At 45.7% G+C, this 18661-nt stretch overlaps 1 protein-coding gene across 2 annotated transcripts in view; it reads right to left on the reverse strand.

Annotated features, from left to right (window-relative positions):
- Positions 1–16419, reverse strand: part of spred1 (sprouty related EVH1 domain containing 1) — a 100168-nt gene extending 83749 nt beyond the window's left edge. For both annotated transcript variants that reach the window (XM_080203154.1, XM_080203153.1), the window contains exon 1: positions 16039–16419. In XM_080203154.1, the coding sequence (XP_080059280.1) occupies positions 16039–16064 (26 nt within the window). In that variant the 5' untranslated portion in view covers positions 16065–16419. The remainder of the gene's footprint in view (positions 1–16038) is intronic.
- Positions 16420–18661: the final 2242 nt, after the last annotated feature.

Here is an 18661-nt window from a genome sequence, read left to right on the forward strand (position 1 = left end):
AAGGTAAATTTAATTAACTGGTTCCAAAGAAAAAGGGAAGGAAAAAGAAGTTTGTATGGTTCACAGGTACCATTATTCTTGCCTAGCTAGAGTTTCATAGAATCATACAGTGCAGAAGGAGGCCATTCAGCCCATCGAGTCTGCACCAACCACAACGCTGCCCAGGGCCCTACCCCTACAACCCCATGCATTTACCCTAGTTAGCCCACTGACACTAAAGGGCAATTTAGCATGGCGAATCCACCTAATCCGCACATCTTTTTGATTGTGGGAGGAAACCGGAGCACTCAAAGGAAACCCACGCAGACACGGGGAGAACGTGCAGACTCCACACCAACAGTGATCCAAGCCAGGAATTGAACCCGGCTCCCGGGCGCTGTGAGGTAGCAGTGCTAACTATTGCGTCACCCCAATTTATTCGGTACGTTTTTAACAGTAGATAAAAATGGCAACATTAAAAAACACGTGCATCGTTCTTGAAACAGATTCCAATGGGAATTTTAGTAACTAACTGGACACAGTGACAGGGACACTCACTAATGTGTAATAACAGTGCACTATATCTAAAGCAGAGCCCTCCGATTTATTCACGGGAAGGTACAATGAGACTGTTTGTTGAATTTTATGGAATTATGCATTTAGAGAAAAGCAGCCCTATAATATTTCAATTAGAACAACCCATTAGTATTTATGGAACTATAAAAAAGAGTTTTAACGACATTGACTTTGAAAATCCATCTCCAACATTGCCAACTGAAGTCATACAGCTGGTAATATATTCTACGCAAATATACACACCCTCATCCTAAATCCCCAACACGGCTTATGGCAAAATAATCCACGTGTTACGAAAGTAGTCGTTACCACCGCCTGGAGCAACACATGGGCAAGAACAGGAGCTATCCCCCACTGATGTCACATAATCACTCGAGAGTTTACTGTGCTGTTTGGACTCCTGCTCAATTTCAACTGGTCTAATTAAAAGCGGCTGTCAGGAGTAAGTTGTTGGATAGATCTGTGTTACTACTTGTGGATTTCCACTGGAAATATAGTCCAACACTAACATCCTCTCCCAAGCCAACCTGCCCAGTGTCAAGGCATCGGTCACTCAAAATCAGTTCCTTTGGGCAGGATGTGATTCACATGATACCAGGCTCCTGAAGCAACTGCTCCAGCCACAACATGGTCATGGCTGGAGGTTTCCAGGAGGAAGGAGGAAATGCTTTAGGGTTGCCTTCAAAGCACTCCCGAAAAGGTCAAACTTCCCTGCGGACCTTATGAGGGGGGGTCCCTGGTTTCTCACCAAGTAAAATGGAGAAGGTTCATTCAGGAAGGCATCAAACACGTCAAAAACAACATGGTCAGGAATCGACAGAGATGATGTCGCAGCATTGAAGAGAATGCACAGGCCTCCAAACAACTTGGGGGGTGGGGGGGCAAGGTGACACAAGTGGTTAGCTCTACTGACTCATGACGCCAGGGACCCGGGTTCAATTCCAGCTTTGGGTCACTGTCTGAGTACAGTTTGTACATTCTCCCAGTGTCTGTGTGGGTTTCCTCCAGGTGCTCCAGTTTCCTCCCACACTCCATAGATGTGCAGGTTAGGCCATGCTAAATTGACCTTCATTGTCAGGATGAATTAGCAGGGTGAATATCTGGGGTCATGGGGATAGGGCCTGGATGGGATGGTGGTCGGTGCGAGCTTGAGGGGCCAAATGGCGATCTTCTGAACTTTAGGAATCCTATGAATTCATCTACCTGAATTTTTGAAGCACCACCTGTCCCACTTGTGGCAAAGTCTGCAGATCACATTCTGGACATACAACCACATTAGAACATCATGAGTGGAAGCAAGTCACCCTCAGGCCTAAGGCAATTTACGCAACTGAAACTTTCAATTTGAGCCACACAACCTCCCACAACTATAGCACTCAAACAATAATATGTCGTATATCGTACTTCCTAAGCAACTGTGCAAAAAGTTAAATTCTATGATGTACACAATTATGCTTCCATTAGGACCATTCATGGAACAATTAACACTTTAAACAATTATTTGTATTTTGATGAGAGCAACAGCCAGTTGAAAACATCTGATCTAAATTTGATTAAAGTTCAGACCATGGAATAATATTAATTACAAGCTGATACAGAAAATGTACTTAAAAAAATCTACCCTGATGGTTATTGGAATGGATTTAATAAGAGAAAATATCTGTACAGAAGTTCTCAAAATATGAAATGGTGTATCTATTGGCAACGACTGCAAAATCAACACCAAATCATATAACCATATAAGAAGTGCAGCAAGAGGCCACTTGACCCGAGTTTGCATCAACTGTCTCAAAAGAGCATCTTTTCCAGGCTCATCCCTCTGCCATGCCCCCATAACACTGCGCATTTACCATGGCAAATCGATCTAACCTACAAATCTTTGGATATTAAGGGGCAATTTAGCACGGTCAATCGACCTAACCTGCAAATCGATCCAACCTACAAATCTTTGGATATTAAGGGGCAATTTAGCACGGTCAATCGACCTAACCTGCACATCCTTGGACGGTGGAAGGAAACGGAGCACCCGGAGGAAACCCACGCAGACACGAGTAGAATGTGCAAACTCCCCACAGACAGTAACCCAAGTCTGGAATCAAACCTAAGTTCTTGTGTTGTGAGGCAGCAGTGCTAACCACTGTGCTGCCCACTCACATCCCTCAGCCACCTATTCAGAATACGCTCAAGAAATTGACTATGATTCTGGCATGAGTTATTCTGATTATCCCAATCTCTACAACGGTCAAAATCCTATAGTCAAAGTAGTTTTGCACATCGGCACAGTGGTTAGCGCCAGGGATTTGGATTCAATTCCCGGCTTGGGTCACTATTTGAGCGGACTCTGCATTTTCCTCCCGTTTCTGCGTGGGTTTCCTCCCACAGTCCGAAAGATGTGCTGGTTAGGGTGCACTGGCCATGCTAAATTCTCCCTCAGTGCACCCGAACAGTGTGGCGACTAGGAGATCTTCACAGTAACTTCATTGCGGCGTTAATGTAAGCCTACATTAATAAATAACCTTTAGTTTGCCAGTGCTACAAGTTTGTTTAATCACTGCATTTACAGAATCTAGTGCTTTGCAGCTGTTACCAATGGGAATATGATAAATTCGAATTTTAAAACCTCCTGTTTCCACTGCCTGCCTACCTTAAATTATATCCTCTCTTTTCACTGAAGTGATTTCATCCTTCATCACTAAAACTACTCACACCTTCCCCCCCTCCATTTTCCCTACCACTCTGGTAGCGAGGAATCAATTCCATTGATTTTACCAAGACATACAATGGCCTTTTTACACCACTTAAAGTAAGTAAATTACTGTGACAGCCATAACCTTGGAAAAAAAACCCCATGACAGATGTTTTATACACCCGATCATTATTAACATACAGTATCTAGTTGATCAGTACAAATTCTGTGCCATATAAACACTGTGACTACAACAGCAAGTCAGAGGCTGGGAATTCTGTGGTGAGTAACTCACCTCCTGACTCCCCAAAGTCTGTAAGAAGTCTCACAACACCAGGTTAAAGTCCAACAGGTTTATTTGGTAGCAAACACCACTAGCTTTCGGGACTTTTCCCCTTCATCAGGTGAGTGGGGAGTTCTGACCACAAAAATCACAAAATGTTTACCCCAGTCCAACACCAGCATCATGATCCCCAAAGTCTGTCACCCATCTACAAGGTACGAATTAAGAGTGTGATGAATACCCTGCACTTGCCTGGGTGGGTGCAGCTCCAACAACACTCAAGAAGCTCAACACCATCCAGGACAAAGCAGCCCACTTGACTGACTTTTCCTCCACCGACCCACAGTAGCAGCAATCTGCTCCGTCTACAAGATGCACTGCAGCGACGCACCAAGGCTCCACAGACAGCACATTCCAAACCCATGCCCCCTACCACCTTAACGTTTACTTATTAGTGTCACGAGTAGGCTTACATTAACACTGCAATGAAGTTACTGTGAAAATCCCCGAGTCATCACACTCCTGTGCCTGTTCGGGTACACTGAGGGAGAATTATGCGTGGCCAATGCACCCTAACCAGCACGTCTTTCAGACTGCGGGAAGAAATCGAAGCACCTGGAGGAAGACCCGTAGACACAGGGAGAACGTGCAAACAATCACCCAACTTGGGAACTGAACCCAGGTCCCTGGCACTGTGAGGCAGCTGTGCTAACCACTGTGCCACCCCCAGGGCAAGGGCAGCAGGCACTTGGGAACACCATAACCTGGATGCTGTTCTCCAAGCCACACATAATTCAGACTTGGAAATCACCCTTCCTTCACTGTCGCAAATCACGGAGTCCCTCCCTAACAGCACAGTGGGTGTACCTACAGCACATGGACTGCAGTTGTTCAAGGCGGTGGCTCACCACCAACTTCTCAAGAGATGGGCAATAAATGGTGACCAACACCCCATGAAAGACTTTTGAAATTAGTGACTTTAGAGTATCTAGAATATTACTAGATGATCAATTCATCTTCAATATCCTTACAACAATCCTTTATATGTCATTCAACTGAACATTAGAATAGCTCTACAGGGTTAATAGTTTCTTACACTTGAATGGATCAGTATTAAAAGGTTGTCACCAAACCTGGTTGCAAAAACAGCTTTTCCCATAAGCCGTACTAAGTAATAAAGTATTGGTCAATTTTCAAATTGCCAATATTTGGTGGCACAGTGGTTAGCACTGCTGCCTCTCAGTGCCAAGGACCCGTGACTTTTCTTCAGGCTTGGGTCACCATTTGTGCAGGGTCTGCACGTTCTCCCCGTGTTTGCGTGGTTTTCCTCCGGTTTCCTCTCTCAGTCCAAAAGACATGCTGGTTAGGGTGCATTGACTGCGCTAAATTCTCCCTCTGTGTACCCGAACAGGCACCAGAGTGTGGCGACCAGGGGACTTTCACAGTAACTCCAGTGCAGAGTTAATGTAAGCCTGCTTGTGACGCTAACAAATAAACTTTAGTACTTGACTTGTCTAAGTGTCCGAGTCGAAAGATTGCAGATTTAAGGGCCATTCCAGGACTTGTGCATACAATGTAGGCTACAATTTTGGAGGTGGTGCCTTTCAGGTGAAATCATGCCCCTGTCTGCCTGCTCTAGTGGACACAGCAAGATCCCATAACAATACGGTCACAAGCGCCTTCCTGTCTGACCAACACACATCTCTCAACTTACACCAAGAGGAAAAGATTATCTGGCTACTGCTAATGAGACCTTTCTATGTATAAAATGGCTGCCCTGTTTACCTCTGTAAATGCACTGTATAGTATATAAATCTAATGGGGAGATGGCAGCCTAATGGTATTATCACTCGTCTATTCATTCAAAAACTCAGCTAATGTCCTGAGGACCTGGGTTCGAATTCCGCCAAGATGGTGGAATTTGAATTCAGTTAAGCAACGTCTGGAAATAAGGTCAACTGTTGACCATGAAACCATTGTTGATTGTCGGAAAATCCCACCTGCTTCACTAATATCCTTTAGGGAAGGAAATCTGTCGTCCTTACCTGCTCTGGCCTAAAGAGACAGGGGCATGGATAGGGAGTAGCTGTTCCCCTTAGCTGAAGAGTCAGTTATGAGACGACACAAGTAAAAGTGAGAAGTGAGATGTTTAGGGGGGATTTGAGGAAAACCTTTTTTACCCAGAGGGTGGTGATGGTCTGGAATGTGCTGCCTGGGAGGATGGTGAAGGTGGGTTGCCTCACATCCTTTAAAAAAGTATCTGGATGAGCGCTTGGCACACCATTACATTCAGGGCTGTGAGCCACGTGCTGGCAAGTGGGATTAGATGGGTCGGTCAGGACACTTTATGTGTCGGTGCAGGCTTGATGGACTGAAGGGCCTCTTCTGCACTGTACTATTCTGTGATGCTTGTGACTACTGCAAGTTACTCTCCGAAGGCAACTGGGGATGGGAAATAAAAGCTGGCCAACCAGTGACACCCAAGTCGCACAAATGAAATGAATTTTTAAAAATACACAGCGCTATATAAATGCCAGCTTGTTTGATTTTTTTTCTTTTAACTGCATATTCTAGAATGTACCTATAGCATGAAGCTGCAGTGATTCAAGGAATTGGCTCACCACCAACATCCCAAGGGCAAATAGGGATGGGCAATGAATGCTGGGCCCACAGCACATGAGCAAATGTAAAAGGTACCAGGCCACTGCTTTAGCAGCAAGCTCCATAAGGGAACCCTACAGATGTCTCGCACACTGGTACTTGCAATGAAAGTAGCCTTCTGTCATTTGACTGGCTGGTCAGATTTTCCACATTACTGACCAACACCAAGGATGCACAGGAAGCCAGAATTATTCAAACAAACTGACGATTGAAATGTGAGACTGGGAGCTCACCGCACGCCTGGCCAACATCGTACAAACAGCTACGGCAGAAAAGCCAACATTTCGCCCCCATATCCCACCAAGGAGACCAGCATTGGTGAAGAGCAGGAGGAAGCCGGGGCTAAGCAACTAAACATTGTGTTTCCTAACTGGGAGAGTACCACAAAAATGTATTTCACAGCACTAAATAATCTTGGATAAAATTTCAGGGTCTCGGTGTGGGGTATTTCTGTCTCACCAGGATGTTACTTGTCAGAAACTGTGCAAACAGGTACGTATATTCATTGAGCATAAAAAGCTTCCAAACTGACAAAACAAGAGTATGTTTTCCTTTAATTTTTTTTAAACTCCATCCTTAAAGTTACAAAGCCAATGCCCAGTGCGGACTGGGAAAACCCAAATCCATTCCTTACTCGCCCAAAACAAACATATTTAAAATCTAACTGAATCCAACTCCTGTTTGCCTCAATAGAGAGAAACAAGATTCACACTGACAAGAAAAGACATTACTGACTTGATCTGAGGTTTAACCTTCACCAAAAGGCCGACAAGCGAGTGAAAACATTTTGCTTCATCTCAACAAAGTGGTTTGCCAGCATACAAATTCCATTTTTATCATTTGGAAACATAAAGCCATGCTAAATAAACTTGCATTTTTATAGCCCCTCCTGTGACCTTGACAACTAATAGGCAGCACGGAGGCAGTGGTGGCACAGTGATTAGCACTGCTGCCTCACAGAGCCAGGGAACTGGGTTTGATTCCTGGCTTGGGTCACTGTCTGTGCAGAGTCTGCACATTCTCCCCAAGTCTGCGGGGGTTTCATCCCACTATCCGAAAGATGTGCTGGAGGTGCATTGGCCTTGCTAAATTCTCCCTCAGTGTATCCGAACAGACGCCAGAGTGTGGTGGTTAGGGGATTTTCACAGTAACTTCATCGCAGCATTAATGTAAGCCTTACTTGTGACATACGAATAAGTAAAAAAACACGAATTGCATTTCAGATGCAGACATTGCAACGATCTATGAAAAGCATGGGTACAATTTATACACTGCATTTTACCATTGGAAACACTGGATTAGCTATGATTAAAATAAAATTAATAATTCCCTACTTCCTGTGTCAGATCTGCAGGCTTAATTAATACATTTGCCTCAAAAAAGTATCTAATTTGTCACAAGGACAGCGACCACATTTGTTAATGTGGAATGTAGATCAGATACACCCACTAGAGACAGCAGCATCCATTATAATATACTATTTCACACCACAACTCTACTGGGTTTCCGAGTACACCACTCCAAATATATACCTTTGCAAATCAGCCAACATTATATTTACAATTACATTCACATGTGTAGTGCTAATAACATACCAACCCCATTTATGTTGTCATCACAAAATACAGCGTCAGGAAATTCAAAAGCCACACGCTATATCAACCTTTATTGATAAATGGACGTGGACAAGAAAGTCTTTCACTGTGCTTACAATTGAGAGAAAATCAGGAAGGAATTGAGATGCAGGATAACTGGCCTCCTTTCACAAAGAACTCCCCCAACACAAGTATTCAGATAGGGTTCAGCCAAGGCGACAGTGAGTGAGTCACGGCCCTCATTTTGTCTCTTCTCAAAAACATTTTTAAGCAGCCCTGGCTCGAAACATCCGAAAAAGTGCGCAGAAACATTTCCTGCACACAAAAAAAACCCATCATTCTTTCACTGTATTTAAAAGCAAATGGGTAATAGTTTTGAAATCATAGCCCTTGGGAATCTCACCATACTGGCTTCCTGTAAACAGATTTTTTTTATATAAGCCCAGTTTAGAACAGTGTGTGCGTGTGTATTTAAAGGAAAATTACCACTCTTTAGTCAGAGAGGTTCCTGAATTCTGCAACTCAAGTTTTGCTTTAACATTTTAAAAAATGTAACCGAGGAACCTGCTCCTTACAATTTCTCTCCAGACTGTGCATTGTTCTGGACTGCTTTAACACAAACTAAAGCATAATACAATGTCAGCACTGGAAGTTGTGAATTAAGTTTTAAAATAGGAACTGCAATTGGCCTGAAGGAGCTGCCTCTGAAAGCCACACTGGCAGAAGAGATAGTCAAACAGGCCAAAGGGCTGGGTCCGAGGGACTGATTAAACTGGTAACATCTTTGTAAACAGTAAGATGGAGTTATTTGTGAGCATGAGTCATGCTGGAATCATTCATGTTTGAGGGAATGGCATTAAATACATGTATCTCATGAGAGACATTTTCTGTTCATAACTTGCACTGGTCAAAATTTCCTAAGCACGCTTTGATTCTATTGCACTTCACATTTTGAAATTATTTTAAAACAAAAATCTGTGACGGCCACAAGGGAATGGGGCCGCGACGTGCGGCTCCCTTTTAATAAGGAAATTACTGAAAAGGGTTCTCTCCTACAGTTCTTCAAGTAGCTGTGAACTGCCAGAGCCTTCAGCATATTCAGTACATTCATAGAAACGTTAATCTCCAAGCTAAGAGCACACAGATGGTATCTCAAAGCGGATATCCTATGCAGCATTGGAGCACATTCATTTGGTATCAGGGGAAGTGGTTTTGAACCATTTGTTTCGAGTTCCTAACAGCTGGTATCGGAGGAGAGGAGGTGTGTGAACAAGCCAGTGTTTTGAGTTGAAGCAGTGTATATACGCCTGGCGCATGAAAATAGCACCCCATTTCAAACAGACCTTCAAATCTAAGATCAAATGATGTTGTGTTTAAGCGCGATGCGTTAAGGGTGTAATATGAAACTCTGAATCTGTGAACTTGCGCAATTAACTTGAAAACATTACAAATGCTAACATCCTACACGCCATTCAACATTATAAAACCGGATAGATTTTACTCAAGTAATTGGTAACTGGCTACTGAGCTTATTCTCACCATCACACCCCCAGCACCTTCCTACATAGGTTACATTTTAGACCCATTTCACTTCATTCTGCATGGGTTTCCTCCCACAGTCTAAAGATGTGCAGGTTTGGTGGATTAGCATTGCTAAATTGTCCCTTAGTGTACCAAGATGTGCAGCTTAGATGGGTAAACCATGGTAAAATCATGGAATCAGTACAGTACAGAAGGAGGTCATGTGGCCCATCAAGCCTGCACCGACAACAATCCCACCCAGACCCTATCCCTATAACCCCAGGCATTTACCCTGCTAATCTCTCTACACAAAGGGGCAATTTAGCATGGCCAATCAAACAAATCAACACACCTTTGGAGTGTGTATGGAAACCAGAGCACCCAGAGGAAACCCACACAGACACGGGGAGAACATGCATACTCCGCACAGATAGTCACTATAGCCAGAATTGAACCCAAGTCCCTGGCGCTGCGAGGCAGCAACGCTAACCACTGTGCCACCATGCTGCCCACAAACGTGTGGGGTTACAGGGATTGGGCTGGGAGGGGGCCTGGGTAAGATATCCTATCAGAGAGTTGGTGCTGACTTGATGGGCCGGATGGCCTCTCCTGCACTGTAGAGACTCCATGACTGCAATAGTGCAGTTACCCAACAGTTTATTGGACATGTGTTTCTAATAATTTAATAATCTGAAATTACATGCCTTACATAAGTAATAAATTTGAACCTTTCGTTTCAAACTCAAATGTTTGAATGTAAAAGAGGAACCGCAATCAATCCAGACTGATTTAACATTAGAGAAAAGATTCCTGGGCTGAGGGGTTGAGTGGATTGGTTAACATTGTCTGGATTTTACAATGGTTAGAGAAATGCATAGGCATTTCTGTAATAGCTTGATAGGGGAGACATCGGTTGCTTCTGAGGAATGGAGAATGTGGGACATAAGTGTCAGGGGAAGGAGACAATCATTTAATCTGGGATGCAGAGGAATTTGTCGATTTGCGGAATTCTCTACCCAACATGGTTAAGGACTAGGAGCCCTGGAGTATGTTCAAGGCTGCGATTGATAGATTTTTGGATTCTTGTGAGGAGTCAGGCCAAAAGCTGGAAGTGAATTTGGGCAGCACGGTAGCACAGCGGTTAGCACTGCTGCCTCATAGCTCCAGGGACCTGGGTTCAATTCCAGCCGTGGGTCACTACCTGTGTGGAGTTTGCATATCCTCCCTGTGTCTGTGTGGGTTTCCTCTGGGTGCTCTGGATTCCTCCCACACTCCAAAGATGTGCAGTTTAGGTGGATTGGCCATGCTAAATTGCTTGTTTGTGGCCAAAGATGTGTAAGTTAGGCGGATTAGCCATGGTAAATGAGCAGGGTTTCAGGAATAAGGTGGGGGAGAGGGCCTGGATAAGACACTGTCAGAGAATCAGTGCAGGCTCAATGGGCTGAATGGACTCTTCTGCAGGGATTCTATGAATTCAAAAGTCAGCCATGATTTTACTGAGGGCCTCTGTGGCTTATCCCTGCAGTTTATGTTTTGATGTTGAAAATTGTGGGTAAAAAGGTGGTTTCAGAAGCTGAGACAGTTGAGTAAATTTTGGCATGCTAAGCTAATTTAGCTTTATTAGAAGTTCTCATAGAATAGAATCCCTACAGTGCAAAAGAAGGCCATTCAGCCCATCAAGTCTGCACTGACCATCCAACAGAGCATCTTACCCAGGCCCACTCACTGCCCTATCCACGCAACCCCATGTATTTCCCCAATAGCTGATTCCCCCTAACTTACACATCTTGGTAAACTCAGGGGCAATTTAGCATGACCAATCCCTCTATGCTACAGATCTTTGGACTGTGGGAAGAAATTGGGGCACTTGGCAGAAACCCACGCAGACATGGGGAGAATGTGCAAACTCGGCACAGTCACCCAAGCTGGGAATCACCATAACCAAAAGTTATGGTGCATATTTCTCCTGCTATATCTAATGTGAATATTTTGCAGATCAAAATTCCACTTTTGAGTCCATTAGGTTATATAATTTAGTCTGAGAAAGTACAACAATTCTGAAGAACTTGATGGGCCGGATTCTGCAATAATTTTAATTTAATTATTTTGCGCTGCATTCATACAATACGATTTCAGTGCAGCACTCAGATTTTAATCCCACGTTGGGCTTTGAACAAGTTAAAATCAGGCCCTTTGGTGTCACGAACAGAAGTGAAGCACAAAAGCAACACAAAACTCCTTGTTTACAAATCAGACTATTTATCATATAACTAGATTACCAGTGCAAAGGCAAATTGGCCACAAGGCTGGAATAACGTGGTTAAAACACATTGCGAATATTGTGACCAGCGCCTACCTACAACCTTCGAATGACATCTGCAGAAACATTTGCAAGAACAGGATTTACAACTGAAACAGACATGACACGAAAAACATGAATGTGCTACACAAAACCTCTCTGCCATTTCAGCTGACAAACACTAAAACAACTGCTCCAAAACGGACAAGCATAAATAAATAAATGAACTGGGTAAATGCATCATCTGCACTTCTGTTTTCTTGCTGAGTCACTGATAAGCGCGGAGGTCCTGATAGTGTTCTTATCCTACATATTGATGCAGGTTAGCTTAAACTGTAAAACTGGCTGACAGGGTTGGGAAGAGAGAGGCAAGAAGGAAAAGCAGGGTCGCCCACACACAGATAAGGTTATTCCCACTTTACTTTGAGCACAATCTTCATTGCAGTATTAACATAAACCTTACTTGTGACTAATAAATAAACTTTGGTTTAATCCTAATAAAACTACCTGCAGCATATTCACAAGGTTGTTTAAAAATGCGTGTAATGATCAAATGTTGTGCGTAACAATGCTAACAGTTCTACATCCTTTCATTTGGAAATGAATAACAGAGCAAAAAAAACTCTTTGTAAACTGAAACCTTGTTTACTCTGGTTGCCAGAAGAACAGGTCAAAGCGAGGCATTACTGTACTCTCTCAGATCCATTCGCACAGCTAAAGTTACAAATAGAACTTCAGTGTAAGTTTGTTACAAAAACAGTAGACTGTCTGGCAACAAGTTCTGTGCAAGCTGTGTCTGCAGGCTCTGTGAATGGACACCAGGTATTTTATGAATGGGGTGGTCATGTGACAGCCACACCTCCCAAGCGAACATTTTTCTCACTGAGTGCTAAAGCACTTGCATTGGCAGTGGCAGGTTTGACAGAAGGAGCCCCCACGGCCCAGGCTTTGAGGGTGCGGGATAACAGAGGTTTATTTATCTGGGGAGTTTTGCTAATGCAAATGAGAATGATTAAGCAGCATTTACAGTCAGAGCGGAAAGGAAATTGCACCCAGTAAACTAAACGAAAGAAATCCAGCACTCATCGCTCATCGGATTGTGCAACTCACACACCCCACCCACTCCCCGGGGTCATTACCCATCAGCACCCCCATTCCCAGGGGGAAAGGCCCACCCCAGGGTGGAGCTGGCACATACCACAGGGGAAACAAAGAAAAGAATCCCTATCAACCCCAAAACAGGACAATATTTAGCTGGATACTGTTTTTTTTATTATTCACTCAGGGGGACACAACATTGCTGGCACTTATTGCCCATCTCTGAGTGCATTTAAGGGTCAACCACATTGCTGTGGGTCTGGAGTCACATGTAGGCCAGACCAGGTAAAGGACATCAGTGAACCAGGTGAGTTTTTATGACAATCGCACCATATTCATTATTAGATTTCTAATTCCAGAATTTTTTATTGAATTAAAATTACACCATCTGCTGGGATGGGATTGTAACCTGGGTCTCTGGATATCATAGAAGCCCTACAATGAAGGAAGCCATTTGGCCCATCGAGTCTGCACCGACCACAGTCCCACCCAGGCCCAATCTCAATAACCCCATGCATTTACCCCAGCTAGTCCCCCTGACACTAAGGGGCAATTCGGCATAGCCAATCCACTTAACCCGCACATCTCTGGACTGTGGGAGGAAACCGGAGCACCCGGAGGAAACCCACACATACATGGGGAAAATGTGCAAATTCCACACAGACAGTGACCCAAGCTGGGAATCGAACCCTGGTCCCTGGAGCTGTGAAGCAGCAGGGCTAACCACTGTGCCACAGTGTCACCCTAACTGTAACTGTGACAATACCTTCCCAGCTTTGAAACATTGATGAAACGTAGGTGGATACATTATATAGATAGTCATCAATAAATGCTGACTGCAAATATTAGTATCTATCGTATAACTAGCAGTTACAAAATTATATCTGCATGTACCTGAATGTACATAACACTAATCCAACATTACAGAAATAAACATGCATTTTCACGATTAACCATCAGGATACACATGCTATAGTCTACAAATCATGATCCCTGCTTTAATCTCACTAACTGTTCAAAGAGATTTTGAGTATCAACAAACATCACTGAGAACACAAAACATAGCAAGGGTCTGTGCCCGGAGCCACAGGAGGGGTGCAGGGGAAAAAATTGGCAGAAAATGGCAAGGGGAAATGGCGGGCATGGGACGGGAAGGCGGGACAGGGGTGAGAGCAGGGTGGGTGAGGGGGTGGGTGAGGGGCAGGGAGGGCGAGGGGGCGGGCAGCAGTGGAGGGGGTGAGGGGCGGACGAGTGGCGAAGGGAGGGCAGGAAGGTGGGAAAGGGGTGGTCTAAAGGCACAGCAGGGATGTGAATGCCAAGCTGTGGTGTAAAGGCCGAGTGGGGTAAAGGCATGGGGGGTAAATTGGGTCTTGATGCTCCTTTGGGGTAAGTGCAGATTGGGTGAGTAGATGCAGACTGTGGGGTGTGTAAACAGGTCGATGTGGGGTTAATGAGGAGCAACGGGTTAGATTAGAGGGGGTAGTTGCTCCGTGGGGGTTCAGATACAGTCTGCAGGATAGATTGGAGCTAGTGCCCACTGAGTGGGTACAAGGGGCTAGGGGTGAATTGTTGTGTAAATGGGGGTAATTGGGAGTAGCTACCCCCGGGGATAGTTTTGCCCTGGACAGCAGGGGTGAATTGGGAGGTGGAGTGGGGCAGATTGGGAGTAAATGAGGGTATTTGCCCCCTGGGAGCTCTAGATGGGGATAGGGGTGAATTGGGGGTAGATTGGGGGTAATAGCTCCTGGGATATAGGTAGATGTTTAGAGGTTATTCGGGGGTTGGTTGGGGGCTAGATGGGGCTATTTATGTTTGGGTTATATTGATGGGGGTAGGGATGAATTAGGAGTATATGGCTGTAGTTGCCCCTCGAGAGTAGATGGGGGTTTAGAGGTTAATTGTGGCTTAGCTGGGGGTAGATTGGAGTATTTTACTCTTGGGGGTGTTATGTAGGTGGGTGACTTGGGGTAGATGGGGGCTAGTTGCCCCCCTGGGGGGATAGATGTTAGGGGTGATTTGGAGGGAAGATTGGGAGGTAGATTGGGGCCTTAGAGGTTACTTCGGTGTTAGTTGGGGGTTAGATGGGGTAAATAGGGGCATTTACTCTGGGGGACTATAGTTGGCATTGAAGCAAATCGAAGCTGGGGGTAGAATGGGGATGGATTGGGTAAATGCAGAGCAGGAAACTAAATTAGGGGGTAGATGTCCCCTGGGGGTGAATTGGGGGTAGATGGGAGGGTTAGTTACCCCCAGGGCTAGATGGAAGTTAGGGTGAATTAGGAGATAGATTGGGGGGTAAGTAGGGCAGTTTGGCCATGGGGGCTTTAGATGGGATTGGAGTGAATTGGGGTTCAATGGGAGTAGTTGCCCCCGGGATTGATGGGGGTTAGAAGTGAACTGGGAGTTGGTGGGTGGTAGATGGGGGGTAGTTGGGGTATTTGCCCCCTGGCATTGTGTACATGGGGTGCAAGGGTGATTTGGGGCATACTGTGGATAGATGGATAGTATTTGGGGCATAGGGATGAATTGGGAGTAGTTTGGGGTACCTACCCCCTGTGGGGGTAAATGAAGGTTAGGGGTGAATTGGGGGTATATAGGGTATTTGCTCCTTGGGGGCTATAGATTGGGGGGGTTAGAGGTTAATTGGGGATAGGTGGGGGTATCTGCCCCCCTGGTGGTAGCATGGAGGTTGGGGTGAATTGGGGGTAGATTGGGGGCTTGTTGCCCCATGATGGGTAGATAGGGTGCTGGTGAATTGGGGGTAAATTAGGGTATTTGCCAAAGGAAGGGCTATAGATGGGGTTTAGGGGTGAATTAGAGGTAGATGTGGGGTAAATGGGAGGTAGATGGCAGTAGATGGGGATATTTGCCCCAAGGGGGCTATAGATGGGAGTTAGGAGAGAATTAGGGGTAGGTTGGGGGTTAGAGGTGAGTTGAGGGGTAAATGGGGATATTTGCCCAAGGGGTGCTATAGATAGGGTTCAGGGGTGATTTGGAGGTGGATGGGTGTAAATTGGGGTATTTGCCCAGGGCTACAGAGATGAATTGGGGGTAAATGGGGGTATTTGCCCAAGGGGGTGCAATAGATGGGGTACAGAGGTGAATTGGAGGTAGATAGGGGTAGATGTGATGTATTTGCTCTGGGGGGGGGCTATAGATGGGGGGGTTAGAGGTAAATAGGGGGATAAATAGGGAGGTATTTGCCCCGGGGGGCTATAGATGGGAGTTAGGAGTGAATTAGGGGTAGGTTGGGGGTTAGAGGTGAATTGGGGGGTAAATATGGGGTAAATAGGGGGTAGATGGGGGGTATTTGCCCCGGTGGGGCTATTCCATTCCTTACTCGCTGGGCTTCGCCTCCTCGCTCATCTTTAGCGGCTGCTCCTGGGCTCCCGCTCCCGCTCCGGCTGCATCTTGTCCCCGCTCCGTCCCCGGGCTGCCGCCGCTCGCATCGGGCAGGAGCGGGGCAGCGGGCGCCGCTCAGACTGAAGCCCGGGCGGGATTGCCGCTGCTGCCGCTGCCGCTGCTCTCCCTGCCTCCCCGGCCCCGGGGCTGCCTCTCAGTGCCTGCGGCCGGGCTCCGCTCCGCTGCCGCTCACCATCCCCGCTCTCTCTTCACTCCATTTTGCAGCAGCAGCAGGAGGAGGGGAGAGAGAGGGGAATTCATCTGGGCGGAAGCAATGACCAACACACACAGACTGGGAGTGGTATCCCTCCACTCAGCCCCCCCCCCCTCACCAACCCCCCCTTCCAAATGCTCAATGCCAGAGGGCAGCCCTGGCCAGCTCCCACTGGGAACAGGGATGTGTCCCAGGCTCAGCTCCCACTGGCCACCTTCCCTCTCCCACACTAATGGCACTGGCAGGAGAAGGGAGTCTCTCTCTGTCTCTCCCCTGGGACAACGCGCACTGATCTATCCACACACACACACACACAGGAGCTGAGTTCAATGTGAGTGAGCTTGCATCTCATCACTGTACACACACACACACACACACAGCTCAGCAACTGGTGAAAGCAGCCAGAGACAGAGAAATAACCAGGAGACACAACTAGTGTAACCAGCCAGAGACAGAGAAATAACCATCAGAAATAACCAGTGAAACCCAGCCAGAGACGTAACCATCAGAACTAATGAAATCTCTCAACACCAGCTTCTTCCCTGCTGCCATCAGACTTTTGAATGGACCTACCTTACATTAAGTTGATCTTTCTTTTCACCCCAGGGATGACTGTAACACTACATTTTGCACCCTCCTTTTCTTCTCCCTTCTGTATTCTATGAACGGTATGTTTTTAAAGATCTTTTTAAAGTTTATTTATTAGTGTCACAAGCAGGCTTACGTTTACACTGCAATGAAGTCACTGTGAAAATCCCCTAGTCGCCACACTCCTGTTCGCATACACTGAGGGAGGGTTTAGCAAGGCCAATGCATCTAACCAGCACGTCTTTCAGGCTGTGGGAGGAAACCCATGCAGACACGAGGAGAATGTACAGACTCAACACAGTGACCCAAGCCGGGAATCGAACCCAGGTCCCTGGTGTTGTGAGGCAGCAGTGCTAACCACTGTGCTGCATCCATACCATCTTTATGGTGCCTGAGTCACACAATAAAATATTATTGGATGTTCTGTCTCTTTAGTACACAAGAAGTATTACTTTTCACTGCCCCAATGTATGGCACAGTGGTTAACACTGCTGCCTCACAACGCCAGGGACCAGGGTTTGATTGCCAGCTTAGGTCATTGTCTGTGTGGAGTTTGCACATTCTCCCTGTATCTGCATGGATTTCATCTGGTGTTGTGGTTTCCTCCCACAGTCCAAAGATGTGCTGGTTAGGGTGCATTGGGCATGCTGAATTCTCCCTCAGTGTACCCGAACGGGCGCCGGAACGTGGCGACTGGGGGATTTTCACAGTAACTTCACTGCAGTAAGCCTACTGGTGACACTAATAAATAATAAAAATAAACTTTACATGTGACAATAACAAATCAAATCAAAAACCAGCCAGCGACAGAGAGAAAATTAACCAGGAGACACAACTAGTGAAACCAGCCAGAGACAGAGACAAAGAGAAATAACCAGGCAATACATCCCAAACGAAACAATCATCAACTTCACTTTCTTCCTCTCATTTAACATCAAACACCCCCCTCCACCCTCCCATTGACATTTGCTTTTAATCCCACTCTACACAGACCTCTTTGAAATCATGTTGCAGAACTTTTGAAGTCTCCCTCAATCCTTTCAAGTAGAATTGGAAGCTGCAGTTCTTTTCTTAATTTTCTGAACATTTTGTCTTATGGCACAATTAAGTGTGGCCAGTGAAGATAATTTGGAGGGCTGGCATGCCTGTAACGTTCATTTTTTTTGTTATTTTTGTTTGGTGTTCTAACTTTGCAGTTGCCTGCAGGGTAACAGTGATACACTCTTGATCTCTGTTGTTGATCTATGTGGACTGATGATATTCTAAAGGTTGCCTGTATTGTTACCTCAACACAACTTAAAGGCGTTAACTCACCAAACTTAGACTTCAAGGCTTTCTGGTTACATCACAGCTTGGTATAGTTCCTGCTCTGACAAAGACCGCAAGAAACTACAAACGGTTGTGAATGTAGCCCAGTCCATCATGCAAACCAGCCTCCCATCCATTGACTCTGTCTATGCTTCCCTGTCTCAGAAAAGCAGCCAGCATAATCAAGGATCCCACACACTCCGGACATCATTGCCGGAACTCTACCACCTTGCCCGCCCAGAAGGACTAACAACGGAAATCCCTGTTGACCTTGGGCAGGAATTTCCGGTCTCACCTGAGCAAGGCTGGAAAATCCCACACCCTCTCTTCCACTTTGTTCTGTCAGGAAAAACATACAGAAGTCTGAGATCATGTATCAACCAACTCAAGAACAGCTTCTTCCCTGCTGCCATCAGCCTTTTAAATGGACCTACCTTATATTAAGTTGATC

Source organism: Carcharhinus amblyrhynchos, chromosome 14, assembly GCF_965287045.1.
Source record: "Carcharhinus amblyrhynchos chromosome 14, sCarAmb.v2.hapA, whole genome shotgun sequence".
Lineage (NCBI taxonomy): Eukaryota > Metazoa > Chordata > Chondrichthyes > Carcharhiniformes > Carcharhinidae > Carcharhinus > Carcharhinus amblyrhynchos.